The sequence below is a fragment of the Chrysemys picta genome, chromosome 6, assembly GCF_011386835.1.
Source record: "Chrysemys picta bellii isolate R12L10 chromosome 6, ASM1138683v2, whole genome shotgun sequence".
Taxonomy (NCBI): domain Eukaryota; kingdom Metazoa; phylum Chordata; order Testudines; family Emydidae; genus Chrysemys; species Chrysemys picta.
This window is the reverse complement of record NC_088796.1, coordinates 99,084,660-99,107,267: the sequence shown is the minus strand read 5'-3', so window position 1 is coordinate 99,107,267 and position 22,608 is coordinate 99,084,660. Positions and strand designations below refer to the sequence as shown.

The 22,608-nt window shown below is 41.4% G+C and overlaps 1 protein-coding gene across 2 annotated transcripts in view; it reads left to right on the top strand.

Moving 5' to 3' along the window:
• The window catches only part of LOC101949854 (guanine nucleotide-binding protein G(q) subunit alpha), a 220,243-nt gene that overhangs the window by 128,378 nt on the left and 69,257 nt on the right, over positions 1-22,608 (top strand). For both annotated transcript variants that reach the window (XM_005297722.5, XM_065550528.1), the window contains one exon: positions 6,368-6,522. In XM_005297722.5, the coding sequence (XP_005297779.1) occupies positions 6,368-6,522 (155 nt within the window). The remainder of the gene's footprint in view (positions 1-6,367; positions 6,523-22,608) is intronic.

The window sequence follows — 22,608 nt, the reverse complement described above, 5'->3', positions numbered from 1 at the left end:
GTGTTTTCTTTGGTGTAATCTTATTTGTTTACAAAAAATGTACACAAAGTCCTGTTTCCCTGAACACAGTAGAAACAAAAAATAAATAATATTCTCGCAAAAGTTTATAGTGCAAATATGGCCTGCATCTGAATGTCAATGGATAAAACACTCACCAGAGGACAGCTACTCTAATCTTTCAACATAACAATTCCTTTTATCATTATGGAGTGATTCATGAAATTATCATGTACTTCAGTTGCAGCGACTACATATGAACAAGTATGTTGCAGTGAAGGAGAACTTTGGTTAACTGTGCTTTTTGATAAATATCGTCCTTATCATTTCTGGGTTTTCCCCCCTAACCTCCCAGCATATCTGATTATTAAATGTCTAATAAACAGAAGTAAAGTTACCTTTTATTGTTTGTTTTCACAAAAAAGTTTAGTAGTGATTGGACATCTAACACAGTGAACGTCAGTGAAAATGAGATAGGATCTGTGGCTAAAATAGGGAAAGAACAAGTTAAATATTACCTAGACAAGTTAGATGTCTTCAAGTCACCAGGGCCTGATGAAATACCTACTAGAATACTCGAGTAGCTGACTAAGGAGATATCTGAGCCATTAGTGATTTATCTTCAAAAACTCATTGAAGATAGGGGAGATTCCAGAGGACTGGAAGAGGGCAAATACAGTGCCAATATATAAAAAGGGAATAAGGACAACCAGGGGAATTATAGACCAGTCAGTTTAACTTTAGTATCTGGGAAGATAATGGAGCAAATAATCAAGCAATCAGTTTGCAAGCACTGGAAGATAAGGTGGTAAGTAACAGTCAGCATGGATTTATCAAGAACAAATTGTGTCAAACGAACCTACTGGCTTTCTTTGTCAGGGTAATAAGCATTGTTGGTGGGGGGGAAGTGGTAGATGTGGTATATTTTGATTTTAGTAAGGCTTTTGATACTGTCTGGCATGACCTTCTCATAAACAACCTAGGGAAATATAGCCTAGATGAAGGTACTATAAGGTGGGTGCATAACTGTCTGGAAAACCGCTTCCAGAGAGTAATCATCAGTGATTCACAGTCAAGCTGGAAGAGCATATTTAGTGGGGTTCTGCAGGGGTCGGTCCTGGATCCAGTTCTGTTCAATATTTTCATCAATGATTTAAATAATGGCATAAAGAGTACACTTATGAAGTTTTCAGACAGTACCAAACTGGGAGGGTTTGTGAATGCTTTGGGGGATAGGATTAGAATTCAAAATGATCTGGACAAACTGGAGAAATGGTCTGAAGTAATTAGGATGGAATTCAATAGGATAAACTACTTCACTTACAAAGGAACAATCAATTGCACACATACAAAATGGGAAGTGACTGCTTAGGAAGGTGTACTTTGGAAAGGGATATAGGGGTTATAATCAATCACAAGCTAAATATGAGTCAACAGTGTAACATTGTTGCAACAAAAAGTGAACAACATTCTGGGATATACCAGCAGGAGTGTTGTAAACAAGACATGAGAAATAATTATTCTACTCTATTCCATATTGATAAGGCCTTAACTGGAGTATTGTGTTCATTTCTGGGCAAGACATTTTAGGAAAGAGGTGGACAACCTGGAGAAAGTTCAGAGGAGAGCAACAAAAAATTATTAAAAATCTAGAAACCATGACCTATGAGGAAATATTGAAAAAAATGGGTTTGTTTAGTCTGGAGAAGAGAAGACCGGGGGGAGACATGATGACAGTTTTCAAGTTTATAAGTGGTTGTTACAACCAGGAGGGTGAAAAATTGTTGTTCTTATCCTCTGAGGATAGGACAAGAAGCAATGGGCTTAAATTACAGCAAGTGAGGTTTAGATTGGGCATTAGGAAAAACTTTGTCAGGGTACTTAAGCCTGGAACTAATTGCCTAGGGATGTTGTTGAATCTTAGTCATTGGAGGTTTATAAGAACAGGTTAGACAAACACCTGTCAGGAATGGTCTAGTTATTGCTTAGCGCTGTCTTGGACAATATGACCTATCAAAGTCCCTTCCAGTCCTACACTTATATGATTCTATAATTGGTATAAGTGCAGATAGGATTTCAATGATATCCTGAGGAGGATTTTGTTTGAAAAGACGCTGGCAGCTCACTAAGTAGCACTTAAATGAATCATCTAATGAAATCAATGGGATTACTCTTGTGAACTTGGAATATTCAGTGTACGCAGGAGTTGCATAATCAGACCCAGATACAGAATAACTGAACAGTTCCAGTCTAGTAATCCTAAAATGTAAACAACATGCATTGCATGAGGGGTTAGGGGAAAGCAGCAAACATTGCTTCCTAATATTTTAGTTTGACTAAAAAATGACACAGCTGAAAGCTCTAAGTGGAACTATCTAAAAGCAGTGTAGTTAATAACTTATCCTTTCAGTTGAACCGACTGTGCAGAACAGTATTTTATACAAGTTTGGTGGGAAGTAAGAAGGAGTCTTGCAGTTTGTCTTTTATACCACTATCATTCTTGTCCTTTTTTCCTCTTTCAAATAAAATAATTCTACTCTATGCGTTTCAGTGGGCTGAACCATCAAAATGTCGCTATTAATGTCTTTCAAATGTTAGCGAATTCTTAAGGACAGTAGTTGGAAAACAGTATTCTCCTAAAACTCAGCATCCTTCAAGCTGAAACTCATTACTATTGTATGAGTCAGCTTAGGATAAAGAAAAAGGAAACTGAAGTTTTAGAAGAAGGAAACAAAAGAGTATCCCCCTTCCTTTAAGTAGAAGAAATGATTTTGATGTTTTAAAGGCTGTTTTGGCTTGAGTAACATTTTTGATAAGAACAAAACCTCCAAATCCCTCCCTCCCCAAATACAAAATTAGTAACAAGGTTTTAAGTAACTTTTGCTGATGAATCTTGGTGCCTGTAACAGGGTGCCCACTTGGCTCCTGCCCCTGTTGGGCTGATAAAGTCACTCGGAGACCCGAGGTTCAGTAACCACCGGTGCAGTTTATTTACAGGTTGCGCTCCCTCCACCTTTTCACCATGCAAGTAGCCCTTTACCATCAGGAAGGGGCGCACTACCTCTCTGCTTCCACTCCCTGCCTTTTCCCTTTCTTCCTGCTCCCCTCCCCACAAGCATCCTTCTCCTGAGGCTTTTATACAACCCCAGACTAATTGGGCAGCAGCTGTCCTTGCTTTCCCAATTAGAGTCAGGTGGTCTAACCAGCTCCAATTCACCTCCCTTAATTGGAGCTGGAGTGACAGAGGGCTGGCTCAGCAGTTCCTGCTCAGTGCCCTGTCACAGTACCCAATTCTGCACCAAAACTCCTTTTGATTTCAGTGGGAATTCTGGATGTGTAAGGAATGCACAATTCTATCACAAGATTGTTATTTTGGACTACTTAGCAAAGTCATACCTAGACAATCAGTAGGTGTTCCAAGGCTTTGGGGACAGAACCACCACTTCAATAGCTAGTAAGAGTGTATTCACTGTCAGTGGCTGCCAGACATCGTGGTGGTAGAGGGTCCAATTACTGGCTGATACGTTGATGGTCCTTTTTATATATATATTCTGTTGCGCTATTTCTGACTAGCTCATCTGACACCCTTGCTGATTCTTCACACCCAGTTGGGACTGGATAAAGGATTTGTCCTAGAAATGTGTCTGTACTGTTTCACAAGAGCTATTGTACGTATTTAGTAGAATGCTGTCTCTTGTTATTTATTGGCGGTATTTAAAAGCTTTCTTTAATTTGTGCCAAATGCCTATTGTGGGGAAAGATGGATACAGTATGCCAGGCAACACGCTTTGGAGCTTGCAGCTCATGGATCCTGATAATATACAATATTGTATGTTTTGCCATAATTTTATTGCTATGTAATGACAAACACCATAATTAGGTTAATGGTATCTACACCCTGTAATAGACTCAAAACATGCATTGTTAATTGAAAAAAGTGGAAATAACTTCTTCTGTATTACGAGAATTTTTCCTCAGAATAAGTGAATATTTTATGTATTAAATATGTGCTGGAACACAATGGTATAATCTCTCCTTTTAGATGTTTTGAATTTTCTTCTCAGCCATATGGTTGCCTTTGCACTCTAGAATAACATATTCTCTCTCCTTCCTTCAGCCTCATGGATATCAAAGCAGAGATTGTAATATACCTATTTTAAGAATAACTTCTACAGATACTGTGTAACTGACTATTTATTTTTTGCTGGCTGCACAGAGTCCACATTTTAGACCTTACTTTAACACAAAACAAATTTAAAAATATAATTTTTTATTAAAATTAAATATTTTAATAATTGTATTTGTTTTCCAAACTGAAATCAGAATATGTTTTCTGCTTGAATAGAAGATAGTTGTCAAGCATGATGTGAGCATTATTTCCTTTCTTCTAGGAATTCTAAGTTAAATGTATGTGAAAGCAGAGATACATTTCAGAAAACTATAGAACCGATCCTGTCACAATACACTAAGCTAACTGGAATATTTAAATAAGGAACAGGGACACATCTCCATGCCTGGAATATAAACTAGACATGGGAACAGAATTACTTGTGTCTTATGTTTTAGCTTGTCCTGATTCCTGGAGCTATTATTCTAAGTTCTAAAGTACAGAACTTTTTGTTGATCATAACCTACAAATGATTCTGCTGTGTTTTTCTTGTAGTTCCTTGCCAACATGTTTTAATCATGTTTAAAACATTGACATCTGCCCTAAAGATCACTTCCAGTAAGCAACTCCCTATCTTAAGGGGTGCTTTAAAGAATCTCCATAGTTTACAGTATAATATTGTTTGACCTCTAGTTAGAGACCATTTCTAGACATCCAATTTGTGCTCATTCTTTTAGTAGTTGTTTTAGCCAGGTTTTGCTATAGAATCATGGTCTCCTTTCTAGGGGATCTCTTCGAACGGTAAAAGGCACTGTACTTTTTTCCCTCAGTGTCTAAATCTACTGAGTTTGTAAACTGGTTATTGGGTTGTTTTTTATTAATCTTAGTTTTATATACAGCAAGACTGCACCTGGGAAAACTAAGATAAAAGTGCAAATAGAACTTACTTTGAAAATTTGACTTACTAAATATATTTTAATGTGCAAATTGTAGCAGTTTATTGGCTTAAATTATTGAAATAGGACACACTTATTTTGCAGTAAGAGTGCCCGCCCACCCAGAGGCTTGCAACAGAATAATGAATTACAATGGATTTTATTCTTTTAGTTCCAGTTTTTGTGTGGACAACCCCTTAAAACCTTTTCTTCGTTAGGAAAAAAGATTGAATTTTTATCACGTTTGCTAACAGATAGTGCTTCGTACACACTCGGATTTAACCATCATTTTAACACAGGTTACCAGTGTAGCTTTAATAGTGTTTGCCTTGATCTGATAACCTCTGTTAAAACAATAACTGCCTTGTCCACACTAGGATTTTATCGCATGTTACCGAGTGTTAGCTAGTGTGGTTAAGAAACAACAACGACATTTAAAAAAACCTTTTTTTTCTAGTGTGGATGCATCCTTAGTCGTCATTCTCCCTCCGCTCACACACCACTGCTATCTATACTTATTCACCATTTATTCTGACGTGTCAGTTCTACCCTACCAGTTCAACATTTATTCCAGTCTCCAACCACCAAATTCATTTGTTTGAATGCAGATACTTACAAAATACTCATCTTCATATGAATGTGGATTACTTGATCTGGCACAGGCCCATCCCTGGTACACATTGTCCAGGTAGCATGGGTTCAACTGCTTACTAGATGTGTCAAATAGGATGTCTTTTTGCCTGTCTCTAGCAGCATGAAACTAAATGATATGTTGATCCACATAAAATGTACAGAAATATCTATGTTGATGAAAGCGACAAAGAGTCCTGTGGCGCCTTATAGACTAACAGACGTATTGGAGCATAAGCTTTCGTGGGTGAATGCTCCACTACATCTGCTAGTCTATAAGGTGCCACAGGACTCTTTGTCACTTTTTACAGATCCAGACTAACACGGCTACCCCTCTGATATGTTGATGAAGACTTCTCTCCCTTCTCATTCCCTGGGACCCTTTCCAGCTTTCTCCTGCAGCCCTCCACACCCCACATGACACCATTTCCCCAACTGCGGTGGCTCCTAGCCCAGCTTTTCCTCTAATTTAGTATTTCCCAAAGTATTTAGATAGGTATTCACCTAGCAAGGAAATATATCCAGAATCTCTGAAATCAAAACAAAATGGATTTGTCAAATCTCATATAAATATGAAATAAATAATGAAATAGCCAATTTGTATTTGCCAGTTTTATAGCTTAAATACACTATGTATGAGGTATCTGCAAACACAGAAAATAGGGTGAAAGTTATTGTTTTGTTTGTTTTGAATTAGGCCCATGCACAGTTAGTTCGAGAAGTTGATATAGAGAAGGTATCAGCATTTGAGAATCCCTACGTAGATGCAATAAAGAGTTTATGGAATGACCCTGGGATCCAAGAGTGTTATGACAGACGGCGGGAATATCAGCTATCGGACTCAACTAAATAGTAAGTATACATGGATATGGATAATTGGATATTTCTTTTTTATTTTATTTTTTTGTACTTTCTAATTTAAAATAAAATTCTGGTTACATTTTAGAGTGGCTCATAAGGTATGTGTCTACATGTACCCACAATATAAGCATGTGTAGGCACATACAATGTATATATACACCAGCACATGCTTTGTACGTTGAATTACAAAGGCTAAAGTTAGAGGGGGTGGATCTCATTTACTGCTAGTACTGTAATGTAGTTTTCCGAAAACAAGCATCCATTATAACATAAAAAGCTGTGATAAGAGTTGTTAATAGAAATCTTTTACCATTATAATGATTAGTTTTTATTTATTGTATTCATACCCTTGGCTCCTTTGAATATTTCAGGGCTGGTCTCCACTATGGAGAGATCAGCGCTGCTGCAATCGATGCAACAGGGATTGATTTAGTGGGTCTAGTGAAGACAGGCTAAATCAATGGCAGAGCGCTCTCCCATCGACCCCGGTACTCCAGCTCTCCGAGAAGAGTAAGGGAAGTTGACCGGAGAGCATCTCCCATCGACTCAGTGCAGTGAAGACACTTTGGGAAGTCAACCTAAGCTAAGTTGACTCCAGCTACATTATTCACATAGTTGGAGTAGTGTAACTTAGGTCAACTTACCCCGATAGTGAAAACAAGCCCTCAGCCTCTGACAGCTCTTTTGGGTGAAAGGTGCACACATGGATGTGAATGTAGAAAGTAACACAAATAGAGGTGAGGTTCTGAAATTCAGTGGTTGAAACTTAACAGAGTTGATAAGAATAGCATCCCTTCACTTGATTCCTGTCTTCCCTGCTTTTTTATTGCCTTCTTCAGTATAACTAAGATTTATTTTGCAGTTCTGATGACAGGGAAGTGACAAAATTAAGCTGGTGTAATACTTCCTTTGATGTCAGTGCACTTGGTTTTATAATATTTCTTATGTTAACAAAAGGGAAACTGATTGTTAAAAGATGCCTCATAGCTTATTAATGTTCTTGTGTTTGTTGAACTGTGATCTAAGTTTTTATAAAAATTGTTGGAAGCATCAGGAAGAACAAACTGGACCTGAAACCAAAACAAAATATCTGTCAGGAAGGCCAGCTCTTAATTGAAAACTAAATTTAATTTTAAAGTGAGCGCAAAATACTTGCCACTCTTAGCACAATATAAGAAACTTCAGTCCAGTTAACTGGAAAAGAGTAAGCAATCTTTAAAGGATCTTTGGTTAAATCTGCCTCTAAAAGTATTGCAAGTTGAATTCTTGATGTTATAAATCAACACTGAAATATTAATCTGGTTAACCTTGGCCTGGAATCCTTTTGTGCTTATATTTTTTGAGTCAAAAGTTTCATAAAATAATGCTGTGGAGGTTTACATTTGGAGTTTGAGGACAGTCTGCAGGCTGGCTCCAAGAAGTCTGACTGTACTGAGTTATTCTAATGAGGTAGCTGAGGTAAAACTCTTCTGGTGCGACAGGAAATGCTTGCATATGACTCAGAACTACTTGGTGATTCCATTAAAAGTAACATTAATTAGCATATTTTTCTGATCATTTGAGCTGTTGCAAAAAATCACATAGCCTCCACTGGCTGTGCAGCCATGGTATCAGTTTTCTTCTGGATGGAGCCTGTACATTAGAAGGACAAATGAAATGGATCATCTCATTCCAGGCTCTCTCTGTTCAGATGGCAAAGCCACCATGCCATTTGGCATAAGTGGAGGCTCCTCTTTAAGGGACGCCCAGGATGGAAATAAGGGTACAATTCAGCACCCACTGAAGTCAATGGGAAAACCCATTTATTTAAATTTGAGTTGTATTGGGCCATAGGAGGTGTAATACAGGTCTTGGTTGAGATTCATTTGCATAGCAGCTTGAGGAAGCTTGTACAGTACCTACCTGTATCTCTGTCTCAAGACAACAATATTAGTACCTCCTTAATATAATGTAAGCATTTGGGGAGCTACTCTAAGTTACGGCAACCTGCCTTGATTGCCTATAGGCATCTTTGCAACTTGGAGCTACCCAGCGTGGCCATAGTGGTTTGCGCTATGACCTCTCCCCCCCCCCCCCCTCCATTCCTGGTATACCCCTCCCACTCTTAGCACTCCTGCCAGAATGGGACTTGTTGTCCTACACAGTGCCTGGACTGAGGGGAATTCTCCCTCAGCCAGTAGAGAGCTTGTATTGCTTTTATGTAGTGGATAGTGGCATACAGGGCCCAAAGAATCCCTCCTATCCGAAATGCACGGTATTATGTTTCATTTGCCAATAGTCTGACAATCATACTTTTTTTTTTAAACTAGCAAAATTGTAAGGGAAATTTTATATGCGTTACATCCTTGAGAGTTGAAGTACGGGGAAAGTACATTTTAGGGACTTACTAGGTTGACTGTTTGCTTTTTAGTGCTGTTGCAGTGCTGAGAAGACCAGCAAGGTGAAATGGGCAGAGCCCAGCCTTTAGCTTGGAACCACAAAAGCAAAGAGACTATAAGTCAAACTCCATATATAACTTTAATACAGTTTTTTAATTGAAGTTGTTTTTTTAATGGTACCATGAAAAAAATGGAAAGGGAGTAAGTGGGATTGGGGAATCTCATCATGCTTTGGGGTTCAATACTACCTCAGACAGAGTTAGACTGATCTGCTTAGATTTATCAGGATCATTTATGGTTCCAAGAAATCATTCACAGCACTCACCATAATAGCTCCCTTGGGTAATAGAAACAGTACTGGGATGGAGTTTATTATACAATCACAATAGCAAATTTGTGGTACATTTCCTTATAAAAAGTAGTTATTTGCATGCGCAGTAGCTGATTTTTTTAACCTCAAAATCTTGCCATTTTATAACATGAGTAATTTTTATTTACTATTGTTTGCAATTTTTTAATATTAAAAGCTTCTAGTCCACATTATGGATTAATTACAACATTTAATTTAATAATAAGCAATCAAATGTCAGAAATGAGAATCTCTATATTTTTATACACATCATATATATCTAATAAGTCTATTTGCAAATAAAATATAGAGACAAGAAAACCAAATAGTATAAATCAAACTAACGTTGCTTTTGCTTTTGAAAAATTATAATGTAGTTGTTTAGGACTGAAAAATATATTCAGCTGCCATTAGCCTGGGGAGAAAGATACGTGTGTGACAAAGCATCTAGAACAAAACTTCCTGAAATGTAATGTTGGGACTTCCAAAGGAAGTTAAGTGCCCAATTCTCATTGACTTTCAATAGTAGTTGAGCACCAAATTCTCTCAGACTGCTTTGAAAATGCTAGCCTACAGGAATAGAACAGTGGTATTAGATTTGATTGCCACATATTGACAATCATAATTTTATTTCCTATATTTTTCAAAATGTAACTTACTACGTCTCCATGCTTTTATTCTACCTTCTCTCCACTTATTCCTCTCTTTATTTTCGTATAACAGACAATAATATATATTTTCCTGGGATGTTTTTAGTGTCAGTATAGGCCAGTGGCTGCCACCTGTCCCTCCCTCTCCCTCAGCAGGGCCCCTTTTAAGCAGTCAAAAAAGTTCTAACTACATTCTCAGTCCACAGTCCTTTCATTTCTTCTTCACCAGGTTAGCAACAGAACTCCTCAAAGACAAAACTCCAGAAGTCCAAAACAAACACAATTTTATCTCAATTCCAACTCTACATTTGTTTCTTGGCTTTCCTAACCTTACTACCTCCTGTCTTTGTCAGTCTCAGGTACTTCTCTGACGTACACACCCACACCCAACCCCACACATACACCCCCCTTCCCTTCCCTGGCAGCTTCCTGCTGCCGTTTATCTTGGATTACCCACTTCATCCCAGGTGAAATTTATCTTGTAATCCAGGCTGTCTTAGTCCAAGGCTCTCTAGCCCAGGGACAAGCCACCCTGTTACAGTAAGACTCTTATTTTCCCCCTCTATTCCTTCTACTGCCTTATATGTTTCTCCTTCTTTTCTTGCCATATATTGTCTTCTGTACCTCTTCCTCTATGCTTCTTCATCCCTCACGTCTCACAACACAAAAAACTTTCTCTTTCAAAATCCTATATCTTTTTTTCAAATTTATCCCATCATTTTCTGTCCCTCCAACCTCCCACATCTTCTCACCTGCCTTCTCAACCGCAGCCACCTGTTCAACATCTGCACACTCACACCTCACACAAGATTTGGCAAGTTGATCAGAAGCACAATAGCCAGAGAATGAAATTAAGATGAAGGACAATTGTCTGGTTGAGAAGCCACATATCATTCTCCAAACGCCTGTAGAATTTGGGGGTCAAATAGTTCCTGTTAGCAGCAGTTCAGCAAGTCAGTACTCAACCCTTGCTGTTATATTATGTGCTCCAGTGTCTAAATTTCAATTAAAAAAAATTAAACATCTAGCCCCTTAGGCTGCAAAGATATACTTCAGCATATAAGCCAGATGTAAATCAGTGCTGCAATGTGTACCTGAGTCTCCAGACAGGCTGAAACACTATGGCTTTGAGAGGTGTGAACTGCCCTATACATTGCATGGAGTGATGACTCTGAACCCTAATTAAAACAATATAATATCAACATGCTGACTATTTTACTGCTACTCAAAACATGGAGGAAAGGAGAGTGACAATAATACACCCCTACCCCGATATAACGCGGTAAAGCAGCACTCTGGGGGGGGGCGGGGCTGCGCACTCCGGAGGATCAAAGCAAGTTCGATATAACGTGGTTTCACCTATAACGCAATAAGATTTTTTGGCTCCCAAGGACAGTGTTCTATCAGGGTAGAGGTGTATTATAGAATCATAGACATGTAGGACTAGTGCAGTCCCCTGCACTCAAGGCAGGACTATATAATAACTAGACCATTCCTGGCAGGTATTTCTCTAACATGTTCTTAAAAACCTCCATTGATGGAGATTCTACAACCTCACTAGGCAGTTTGTTCCAGTGCTTAACTAAAGAAAGAAATGCACAGTCTACTATGGGTGGCATCAAAGTTGGCAGAGTTTGGGTTGTAGCCGAAAAAAGGTAGAATAACAACACTATTTTTCTTTTCAGTCTGACCACAGGGGAAAAGGGAGAGTTGGTGGTTTGTCCTGGATTCTGCTCAGCAGCTTCATCTTTTGTAGCTTCTGTTAGCAGATACCTGATAAATATGAAGCCCCTCAAACTCTTCCATCTATTAGAAGGAAAAATTCTTTCTGGTCCCGCACACCCCACAGGTTTCTGGCTGCTTCATGGATTAATGTCCCACACATATTGAATTCAGAGGTAGGCCAGTGTTGATGGCAGCTCCAGGACTGAACCCTACCCTTCAGCTCAGGCCACCAAAAGAGGTCTTCTAAAGGTCTAGAAACACTCCAGCAGCCAATTATTAACATTAAGGTGACTTGATATAATATATCAATTAACCTTAAGACAGTAATATGTCTGTCTTCCTTTCAAGAGAAATTTCTGCTTGTATTCTGAGAGACAAGATGGGTGAAGTAATATCTTTTATTGGACTAACTTCTGTTGGTGAAAGAAACAAGTTTTGTGTAAGCTCAAACGCTTGTCTCTTTCACAAACAGAAGTTGGTCTAGTAGCAGATATTACCCTACTTTGTCTCTCAATAAAATTAAAGACAGTAATATTAAAAAGTGGACCTCTTCTTCAATAGTGGTGAAGGTGAGAAAGTTTTTCTAATATCTAACCTAAATTTCCCTTGATGCAGATTAAGCCCATTGCTTCTTGTCCTACCTTCAGTGGACATGGAGAACAATTGATCACTGCCCTCTTTATAACAGCCCTTAACATATTGGAAGACTGTTATCAGGTTCCCCCCTCAGTCTTCTTTTCTTAAGACTAAACATGCCCAGTTTTTTTAACCTTTCCTCATAGGTCAGGTTTTCTAAACTTTTTATCATTGTTGTTGCTCTCCTCTGGACTCTCTCCCCTTTGTCCACATCATTCCTAAAGTGTGGCACCCAGAATCGGACACAATACTCCAGCTGAGGTCTCACTACGGCTGAGTAGCGTGGGACAGTTACCTCCTGTGTCTTACATACGACACTCCTGTAAATACACTCTAGAGTGATATTAGCCACTCTCTTTTTCACAACTGTACCACATTGTTGACTCATTAAACTTGTGATCCACTGTAACCACCAGATCCTTTTCAGTGGTACTTAGTTATTCTCCACTTAGTGCATTTGAATTTTTCCTTCCTAAGTGAAGTACTTTGCACTTGTCTTTATTGAATTTCATCTTGTTGATTTCAGACCGTTTCTTCAATTTGTCACAGTCATTTTGAATTCTAATCCTATGCGCCAAAGGGTTTGCAACCCTTCCCATCTTGGTGTCATCTGCAGATTTTATAATCTCCACTCCATTATCCAGTTAAAATATTGAATAATACCAGACCCAGTAATGACAGGCTCTTACCCCAAGTAACATACAGTTTATAGCCTTCCATTGAGATAGGATAGTCAGAGGAAAATAGCTTCCACACACTTGTGCTCTCTCTCACGTGTGTGTGTGTGTGATCGATCTCTCTCTCTCCTACTTTTAATAATAATACTTGTAACTGATTCTCCATTTAATAAGCTTCTTTCTTTAAACGTTCTTTGTTTACATAAACATGGAAAATTGCATGTGCTTAGAAAATAGGGGGCTATAGAAAACCCTAAGATACACATACAAAAACTTCTGAAGGGAAGGGAGTAAAACAATAATTATGCAGTGTGTATTTATATATATGTATTTATTTAAACAGAGCCAAAGAGTCAGGGGAGGAGCAGAGCCTCCGGCCGCAGCGGCTCTGCTCCTCCCCGATTCTTCGGCTCTATTTAAGAGCCGAGCGCTACCAGCTTCGGGCAGCCCCCATGCCTCCGGACCTTGCACCGCCAGAGCCCGGGAGGGGAAGTGCCCGGCTGGGGGCGCAGGGTCCGGAGGCAAGGGGGCTGCCCGAAGCCCAAGCGCTACCGGCTTCACGGTTTGCCGGGCAGCCTCCAGACCCTGCGCCCCCGGCTGGGCGCTTCCCCTCCCGGGCTCCAGCTGCGCTGGGGAAGCGCCGGCCGGGGGCGCAGGGTCTGGGGGCTGCCCGGCAAACTGTGAAGCTGGTAGCGCTCGGGCAGCCCTTTCCGCGTGGCTGGGAGTGGGAGGGAGGAGGGGGCGGAGTTAGGGCGGGGAAGGGGTGGAGTTGGGGCAGGGCTGGGGGTGGGGAAATGGCCGGGGCCAGGGCCCGTGGAGGGTCCTCTTTTTTTTATTTGTTAGATATAGTAACCCTACTGGAAACTCAAACAGTTTTCTCAAACTTGCCTGTTAACTTTTCAATAATGGCATGAAGCCCCAGGAATATGAACCTTCCCAAGTTGATAAAAGCTGTAATGAGGCAGACAGTACTTGTTTACATTATAGCTTTGTTCACAGCTTGTTTTAATACACTGAAAATCAATTCCATTTACTTCTCTGCATACATAAAACAGCATTACTGTGACATTACCCAGAGGATACTTATCTCAGTTTTGTTGGCATCAGTCCTGGAGGTTAGAAAAATCCCACTACATCAGCTTTTAAAATGTGACATTTCTCCAAGAAATACTTTGCTTGTGTGTGCTTTGAGGCGTGTAAAATGTACATACATTCACAATTCTTTAGAAAGAGTTTTCCTTGAAATCATGCATCAGCTAGTATAAAAAACTATTAGAATAACAATAAAAAATCACAGCTTATTGTTTTGCAGTAGATGGCAGGACAGTGCTGGTTTTGTACAGCCTCATCTGCCAGAGTTTGATTTTGCAAAAACAAAACCAGGGTGGCTCCAGTCTCAGCTCTATTGCAGCCAGATCCCCAAAAGACGGGAGCATGAGGAGGTCAATTAAATTGTTTGCTCTCTATTTTTCAGGCAGCCTTATTCATAAGCTCTGGGTAAACAAAGGGTTTTTTTGTCATTTAGAGTGTCTGTGTCTGGTGTGTGTATGAGAGATATTATTTATGAAGACTTTGTTCTGGGAGTTAATGTGGAGATTTGTGCACAATATTTGGAAATTTGTATTTGCATTTCGTCCAGAGAACATTAGGTTGGGAATAAGATGAAAATGGCCACTATTACTACTTCAGTGTAGCTCCAACCATTGTATTTAGAAAAATTCAGCCTCCTGGCTTTACCTTTGGACATATATGAACGTGCTTACATGTAGAATGTTATTGGTAAACCTAACCTGTCACACAGTATGTGGAGAAAAGTTATTCTGAGGTCTCCTGGGCAAGCTTTCTCTTTTCCATTGGACAAAAAAGGTCACCTGATATCCTGACTACGTCATAGCAAGTCATGGCGGAGACCTGGCAGACTTAAAGAAACAAAATCCTGTTAGCTTTAGATTGACCCTTTTCCTGACAGTGGATATCTCAGCAGGTTTGTTTTGTTGCTTTGGAGATTAATTTTTGATGGTGTGTCTTGAACTGTCCTCCTTCATACTTAGAAGTTACTCAGAAAGTGGTAGTATATAGGAATTTATCACATGTTCATAAGACTTATCATTATGCTGATGAAATTCAGCTAGGTACTACTTGTTCCATTAGCCTTGCAGGTCTGTGCTTTGGAAGACTTATTGGGTTCTTATTGCCAACTGGATTCATCACAGCTATCTCATCCCAGGGTGGATAAAAATCAATGATTTTTTTTTTAAATCGATTTTTTTTAATTTAAATCAGATTTTTTTGATAAAATGCTTTTTGAGGAAAAAAACTTCTCTCAAGATAGTTTTAATTAAGATACATTATAGCTCAAAGATATTTCATCATGGAATAGGGATTATAAATTCTAATTCTATAGTATGAGACAATATATTCATGTAATGTTTAAGAAAAGTTTTGTTAATGAGTTCCAATAGTTCATGGATTAGGGACCCAATCTTATGGGGTTCCACAGGCTTTGGTATAGATTATTTAGGTTAATCTTTCCATCTACCCAGTGGGACTCAGTGGTAGGTCTAGATTCAGAAGATCCATCAGAGATGCTTAGTTTTGCAGTTCTCAAACTGTGGATTTGTGTCTCCAGAGGTAACATGCCTGTTAAGAGCAAAAATGTGTTTAATTAAATAAATAAATAATATATAGAGGTGAGAAATAACAGACTTCAACTCTATTGTCCCTCTGCAAATTTGTGTACACAGAGTCAATCCCTTACCTCTCTCTAAAAGTGCAAAGTTTCAAAAAGTTCAATGAATAGAAGGTTGTTGGGGGCGAAATAGATCTGGACAAGGAGAAGAAGTCTGGAGATAAATGTGAGAAGCGAGGGACATATGTTTGTTTTGTTAAAATATTATATGTTTGCTGTTGAAGAAAAAAATCCAGAATACTTAACGTTGTTGTTTTAGTTAAATAAAATAATTGAAATGTCTGTCTGGTGATGTTCTCCTCCTAATACAGCATGGCAAGAAAATCCTCCCAATAGTTCACCTCCCAATGACTTCATAAATATCTGCTTCAATTATCTTTGGTAAATGAAATAACCAAACAATCATTCATTTTCTGATATAGCTGTAAAACTAATCTGAAAAGTTTTCAAAATAAATCACTGTTTAAAAATGTATAGTGTGTACCTTCTAAAAATGAAACCTACATCTATCTCTGAGTTGTGAAGAATATGTATTAAGGTTACAACAACCAACAAAAATGCACTTTTATGTAGAAAACCATGATTAAATCAAGTCTTCCTGACTAGTGATTTAAATCAAATCCACCCTGTCTCATCCACTACTTTGGAGACAATAAGAAGTGTTGCAGTTCAATAGAAATCATGTCTATAAGAATGTTCTTTTTTGTTCTTGTCCCCCCACCCTCTTAGTGCATTTTCTTGGCATAGCGTTATACAAAATCGATCTACCAATTTTGGTTTGAAATTATAGAAATTCAACTTGCAAAATTGTTCCCTGGTGAAGGTGGCAATATTTTTTTTTCTTATCCTACTGGACTGTTTGATTACTTGGGGAAAAAATCAGCCCATCCCAAAGATGTGGAAATATATTAATGGGTTCTTATTTTTTTTTAAGTAGCAATGACTAAGGCTACGTTTTAGTCACAGGTATTTTTAGTAAAAGTCATGGACAGATCACGGGCCATAAACAAAAATTCACAGGCCTGTGACCTGTCCATGACTTTTACTAAAAATACCTACCATGACTAAAATTTGGGTGGGGGGAGGTGTTCTGGGGGAAGGTCCGCGGGTGCTAGGGGAGTGGGTCGAGGTGACCCGGGACCCCCTCTGGTGCTGGGGGAGAGGGAGCCGGGCTGCAGTGCGTGGCAGGAACCCCCCTATTATTTGGGGGGGGCACAGTGCACAGCCTGGGACCCCTGTTGGTGCTGGGGGAGGGAGGATTGACGGGGTTCCCTACCCGGCTCCCCGTCCCTGCAGCTCCTAAGCAGTGGAGGCAGGAGCCAGGGCAGGGGCTCCTCCGCTGCTCCCACCACAAGCACCGGCTGCCGCCACTCCCGTTGGCTGGGAACCGCAGCCAATGGGAGCTGCAGGGGCAGGGCCTGCAGGCGCCAGTAGCGCGCAGCGTGGAGACACCCCCACACACACACTCCAGGTAAGCGCCCCACCAAACCCTAACCCTGAGTCCCCTCTCACACATCCAAACGGCTGCTGCTGGCTGCTGCAGAAGTCACGAAGGTCATGGAAAGTCACGGAATCCATGACTTCCGTGACCTCCATGACAGACTCGCAGCCCTAGCAATGACCCTTGAAATCATTCAAGACACTTGACATCCAAACTAGACTCAAATTAGTTTTGGTTTGCTCTGTTTTCAGAAGGTGAGCTAACGTACATAGCTTTCAACTTTGGTTATAAAGATTATAGACTTTGGGACGACAAAGAGAGTATTCATGTAAATGAGGAGGGATTTTAGCTGGCAAGGACAAACATGTGACATGTTTCTGGGACAGAGTGAGGCATGCAGCTCAAACTATGAGACCAAAAAACAGGTGTTTTTATATATGACAGTTTCTCAAATGTGTTCATTGTGTGGACCACATCTTCATAGAGCACCCTGCACAATAGGACCCTGGCTTCTGAGTGCTACCCAAATACAAACAATAAATATCAATTCTAATAGACACTTCCCCTCTCAGTCATGAACACATGGTGTCACCTTCCCTCACATTTGTGATTATGCCACATTCTTGTGGCACTTGCTTACATGGTAAAGCAATAGGAGTAAAGTTAGTTTGCATTTTAGCCATTTTTAATGATGATGTTTGTCCTTTTTGGAAACGACTTAATAATTCTGCCCAGTTTTGTTCATTTCATTTCCTTTCCCATCTGTTCTGTTAGTCTCTTTCCCTGCACCATCGCCCCCATCCCCATCCTTGCACATGCTTCCTTCCCACCTGGTCCCTTTCTTCTCCTGTCCATGCTTCTCTGTGTCCTCATAGACTCATAGACTCATAGACTTTAAGGTCAGAAGGGACCATTATGATCATCTGGTCTGACCCCCTGCACGCTGCAGGCCATAAAACCATCCCCGCCCCTTCCCTGGACTCTGCTGCTGAAGTCCCCAATCCTGTTATTAGTGACTTCAATCGGCAGAGACCCTCCTGCTAGAGATCCCTGCCCCATGCTGCGGAGGAAGGCGAAAAACCTCCAGAGGCTCAGCCAATCTGCCCTGGAGGAAAATTCCTTCCCGACCCCAAATATGGCGATCAGTAAGACCCCGAGCATATAGGCAAGAGTCTCCATCCTGACCCCTTTTAGCCATTATGCTATTTACCTACCATTGCTTGGTTTTTCTTGACAACTATGTTTTACCATTAAACCATTCCCTCCATAAACTTATCTAACTTAATCTTAAAGCCAGACAAGTCCCTCGCCCCCACCGTTTCCCTCGGAAGGCCGTTCCAATATTTCACCCCTCTAACGGTCAGAAACCTTCGTCTAATTTCAAGCCTGAACTTCCCCACGGCCAGTTTATATCCATTCGTTCTCGTATCCACGTTAGTACTAAGCTGGAATAATTCATCTCCCTCCCTTGTATTAATCCCTCTAATATATTTAAAGATAGCAATCATATCACCCCTCAGCCTTCGCTTGGTCAGACTAAACAACCCAAGCTCCTCTAGTCTCCTTTCATACGACAGGTTTTCCATTCCTCTGATCATCCTAGTGGCCCTTCTCTGCACCCGTTCCAGTTTGAGTTCATCTTTTTTAAACATGGGAGACCAGAACTGCACACAGTACTCCAAATGAGGTCTCACCAGCGCCTTGTACAACGGAAGCAGGACCTCCTTATCCCTACTAGATATACCTCGCCTAATGCATCCCAAGACAGCATTGGCTTTTTTCACCGCCACGTCACACTGTCGACTCATAGTCATCCTGCGGTCTACAAGGACCCCTAGGTCCTTCTCCTCTTCCGTTACTTCTAACCAATGCGTCCCCATCTTGTAACTAAAATTGTTATTGGTCATCCCCAAATGCATCACCTTACACTTTTCACTATTAAATTTCATCCTATTTCTGACACTCCAATTCACAAGCTCATTCAAGTCTCCCTGCAGGATATCCCTATCCTCTTCCGAATTTACAACGCCTCCCACCTTCGTATCATCCGCAAACTTTACCAGCCTACTCCTGCAATCGGTTCCGAGGTCAGTTATAAATAGATTAAATAAAATGGGTCCCAAAACCGAACCTTGGGGAACTCCACTGGTAACCTCCCTCCAACCTGACAGTTCACCCTTCAATACGACCCGCTGCATTCTCCCCATTAACCAATTCCTTATCCATCTCTGGATTTTCAGATCGATCCCCATGTTTTTTAGTTTAACCAATAATTCCTCATGGGGTACAGTATCAAACGCTTTACTGAAATCCAGGTATATTAGGTCCACCGCATTTCCCTTATCTAATAAATCCGTTACCTTCTCAAAGAAGGAGATCAGATTCGTTTGGCACGATCTGCCCTTCGTAAAACCATGTTGTAAATTATCGCAATTGCCACTACCCTCCAGGTCCTCAACTAATTTCTCCTTCAAAATTTTCTCTAACACCTTGCACACTACAGATGTTAAACTAACAGGCCTGTAGTTACCCGGATCACTTTTTTTCCCTTTTTTGAAAATAGGAACCACATTAGCTATTCTCCAGTCTAACGGGACCACCCCCGAGTTTACAGATTCATTAAATATTATCGCTAACGGGCCCGCTATTTCCCGCGCCAATTCCTTCAATATTCTCGGATGAAGATCGTCCGGTCCTCCCGACTTAGCCCCATTAAGGCGTTCAAGTTTTGTTTCTACCTCTGATACGGTAATCCCCCATCCCGAACGCCCCTCTGTAATGGTGCTAGTATCCCTAATCCCTTCATTGGCCTCATTAAACACCGACGCAAAATATTCATTGAGATATTGCGCCATGCCTAGATTGTCTTTAATCTCCTCTCCGGCAATAGTCTTCAGCGGTCCCACTTCTTCTTTCTTTGCTTTCTTCCTGTTTATGTGGCTGTAAAACCTCTTACTATTGCTTTTAATTCCCCTCGCTAGGTCCAATTCTACACGGCCTTTGGCCTTTCTCACTCTATCTCTACATTCTCTGACTTCACTTTGGTACATTTCCTTACTGATCCCTCCCCTCTTCCACTCTTTGTACGCTTTCTGTTTTTTCCTAATCGCCCCTTTGAGTCGGTCGCTCATCCAGCTCGGTCTAAATCTCTTGCTTGGTAATCTTTTTCCCTTTTTGGGAATACAGGCCTCCGACAGCTCATGCATCTTTAACTTAAAGTAATCCCAGGCTTCTTCTGCCTTTAAATCCATTAATACGTTTGCCCAATCCACTTCCCTTACCAGTCCCCTTAATTTGTTAAAATTGGCCTTTTTAAAATTATAAACCCTAGTCTTTGACTTAATTCTGTTACTCCTTCCCTGTATTTTAAACCGAATTAGCTCATGATCACTGGAGCCCAAATTGTCCCCTACTACCACTTCCTCAACGAGGTCCTCACTACTTACCAGAATCAAATCTAAAATGGCCTCCCCCCTCGTCGGTTCAGCTACCACTTGATGGAGGAATTGATCATCAAGCACATCTAGGAACATCTGAGCCCTATTATTGCTACTAGCGTTTGTTCCCCAATCTATTTCCGGGAAATTAAAGTCCCCCATAATTACACAGTTTCTATTGCTAATTACTTCTCTAAGCACATTAAATAGTTCCTTATCCATATCCTGGGTCGATCCCGGCGGTCTATAGCACACTCCAAGCACTATCCCCGGAGAGGCTCTAGAAGTCCTATTACCCATTGTAAGTATTGCCCAGACGGACTCTGAGTTGTCTAATCCATCCACTATTATTTCTTTACAGTTTATTTCACTATTGACATACAATGCCACCCCCCCACCTTTACCTCTGTTCCGGTCTTTCCTAAACAGCACATACCCCTCCATACCTGTGTTCCAGTCGTGACTGTCATTCCACCACGTTTCCGTTATTCCTACGATATCTGGTTTCAGCTCTTGGACCAGGAGTTCCAATTCCTCCATTTTATTACCTAGGCTTCTGGCATTGGTGTATAGACACCCTAATGTATGTCGTTTAGCCCGTCTCCCATTAGCAGCACTATATGTTGCGGGCCTCCTAGTGTCCGTCCCTCCTGTCCTTCCTATGTCCAATCTCATCTCCACAGCTATCTCTCCTCTCATTTTACTCACCTTCTCCATACTGGAATCTGGCGTGGAGATTAACTGTGCATCTCCCAACCGTCTCCCCAAACTTGCTAGTTTAAAGCTCTTTTGATAAGATGAGCCAGCCTCCCTCCCAAAAGTCTATTTCCTTCCCTACTCAGGTGAAGCCCATCCCGCGAGAACAGGTGTCTGTCCCCGAAAGCCTCCCAGTGGCCATACATCCCAAAGCCCTCCTTATAGCACCACTCCCTTAGCCAACTATTTATTCTCACAATCCTATCAGCCCTTTGCTGCCCTTCCCTCGGAACGGGCAGAATCCCACTAAAGATAATCTGAGCCTCTATCTCCTTGAGCGTCTTCCCCAGCCTGGCATAATCTCCCTTGATCCTCTCTAACGAGAACCTAGCCGTATCATTCGTTCCTACATGAAGGATTATCAGGGGGTTCTTACCTGCTCCTTGTAGGATCCTTTTCAATCGCAGGTCCACATCGCGTATCTTTGCGCCCGGTAGACAGCACACCCTTCTGTTCTCCGGGTCCGCCCTGGTCACAGGCCTATCCAATCTCCTCAGTAAAGAGTCTCCAATTACATACACCTGCCGTCGCCTGGCAACAGTGCGATCTAGTAATCTAGTCTCCGATCCCTCTAGTCCTGACCTGTGCCTATTCCTATCTTCCCTTATGCCTTCCTGAATCCTCACGGGGCCCAGAATTGGTGCTGTCTCCATCAAGTCCTCCCCCCTCTCTCTTGGACTAGCAGCTCTTCTCTTCTTCCTCACCCTTCCACCTTCAGTCGCCACCTGCTGCCCCTCCAGCTCGGTATCCAAACACTCGAACCTATTCCTGAGTTCTATTCCCCCCTCACTGGCCCTTCTTTTCCTTGGCCTGCTTCTCACAGTCACATGCTCCCACCTCCCATGTTCTCCCCCTTCCATTCCCCTCTCACCATCCTCTCCCTCTGCCTCTACCTCCACCATAGGGCATTCTCCTTCAGCCCCCCCTTGCCTGTCCTCCATCAGCTTCTCAAACCCCCGCCTAAACTCCACCAGGGTATCTACCTGCATCTGCAGCCCCTTAATCTTTTCCTCCAGTAACACTATCAGGCGACACTTCATACACACATACCTGTGTTCCGGCTCCCCTGCTAGGACCATATACATACCACAGCTTCCACATGCAGCCATCTGCATTCTGTCTGCTGCTGCTGGGCTCATGGCTGCTGCAATCTCTGCCCACTGCACCTGTGGACTCAGAGCACACGCCACGCCGCGCCCTCCTGCCTCCCCCCTTACCTCCCCCCTTACCTCCCTCTCAAACTCCCCTGTTAGCCGCCCTGTTTGCTGCCTCCGGTGCCGCTGCTCGCAGCTGTGCCGCTGCCTGGCTGGGAGGCCGCTTTTATGGGCCCCCTAATCAG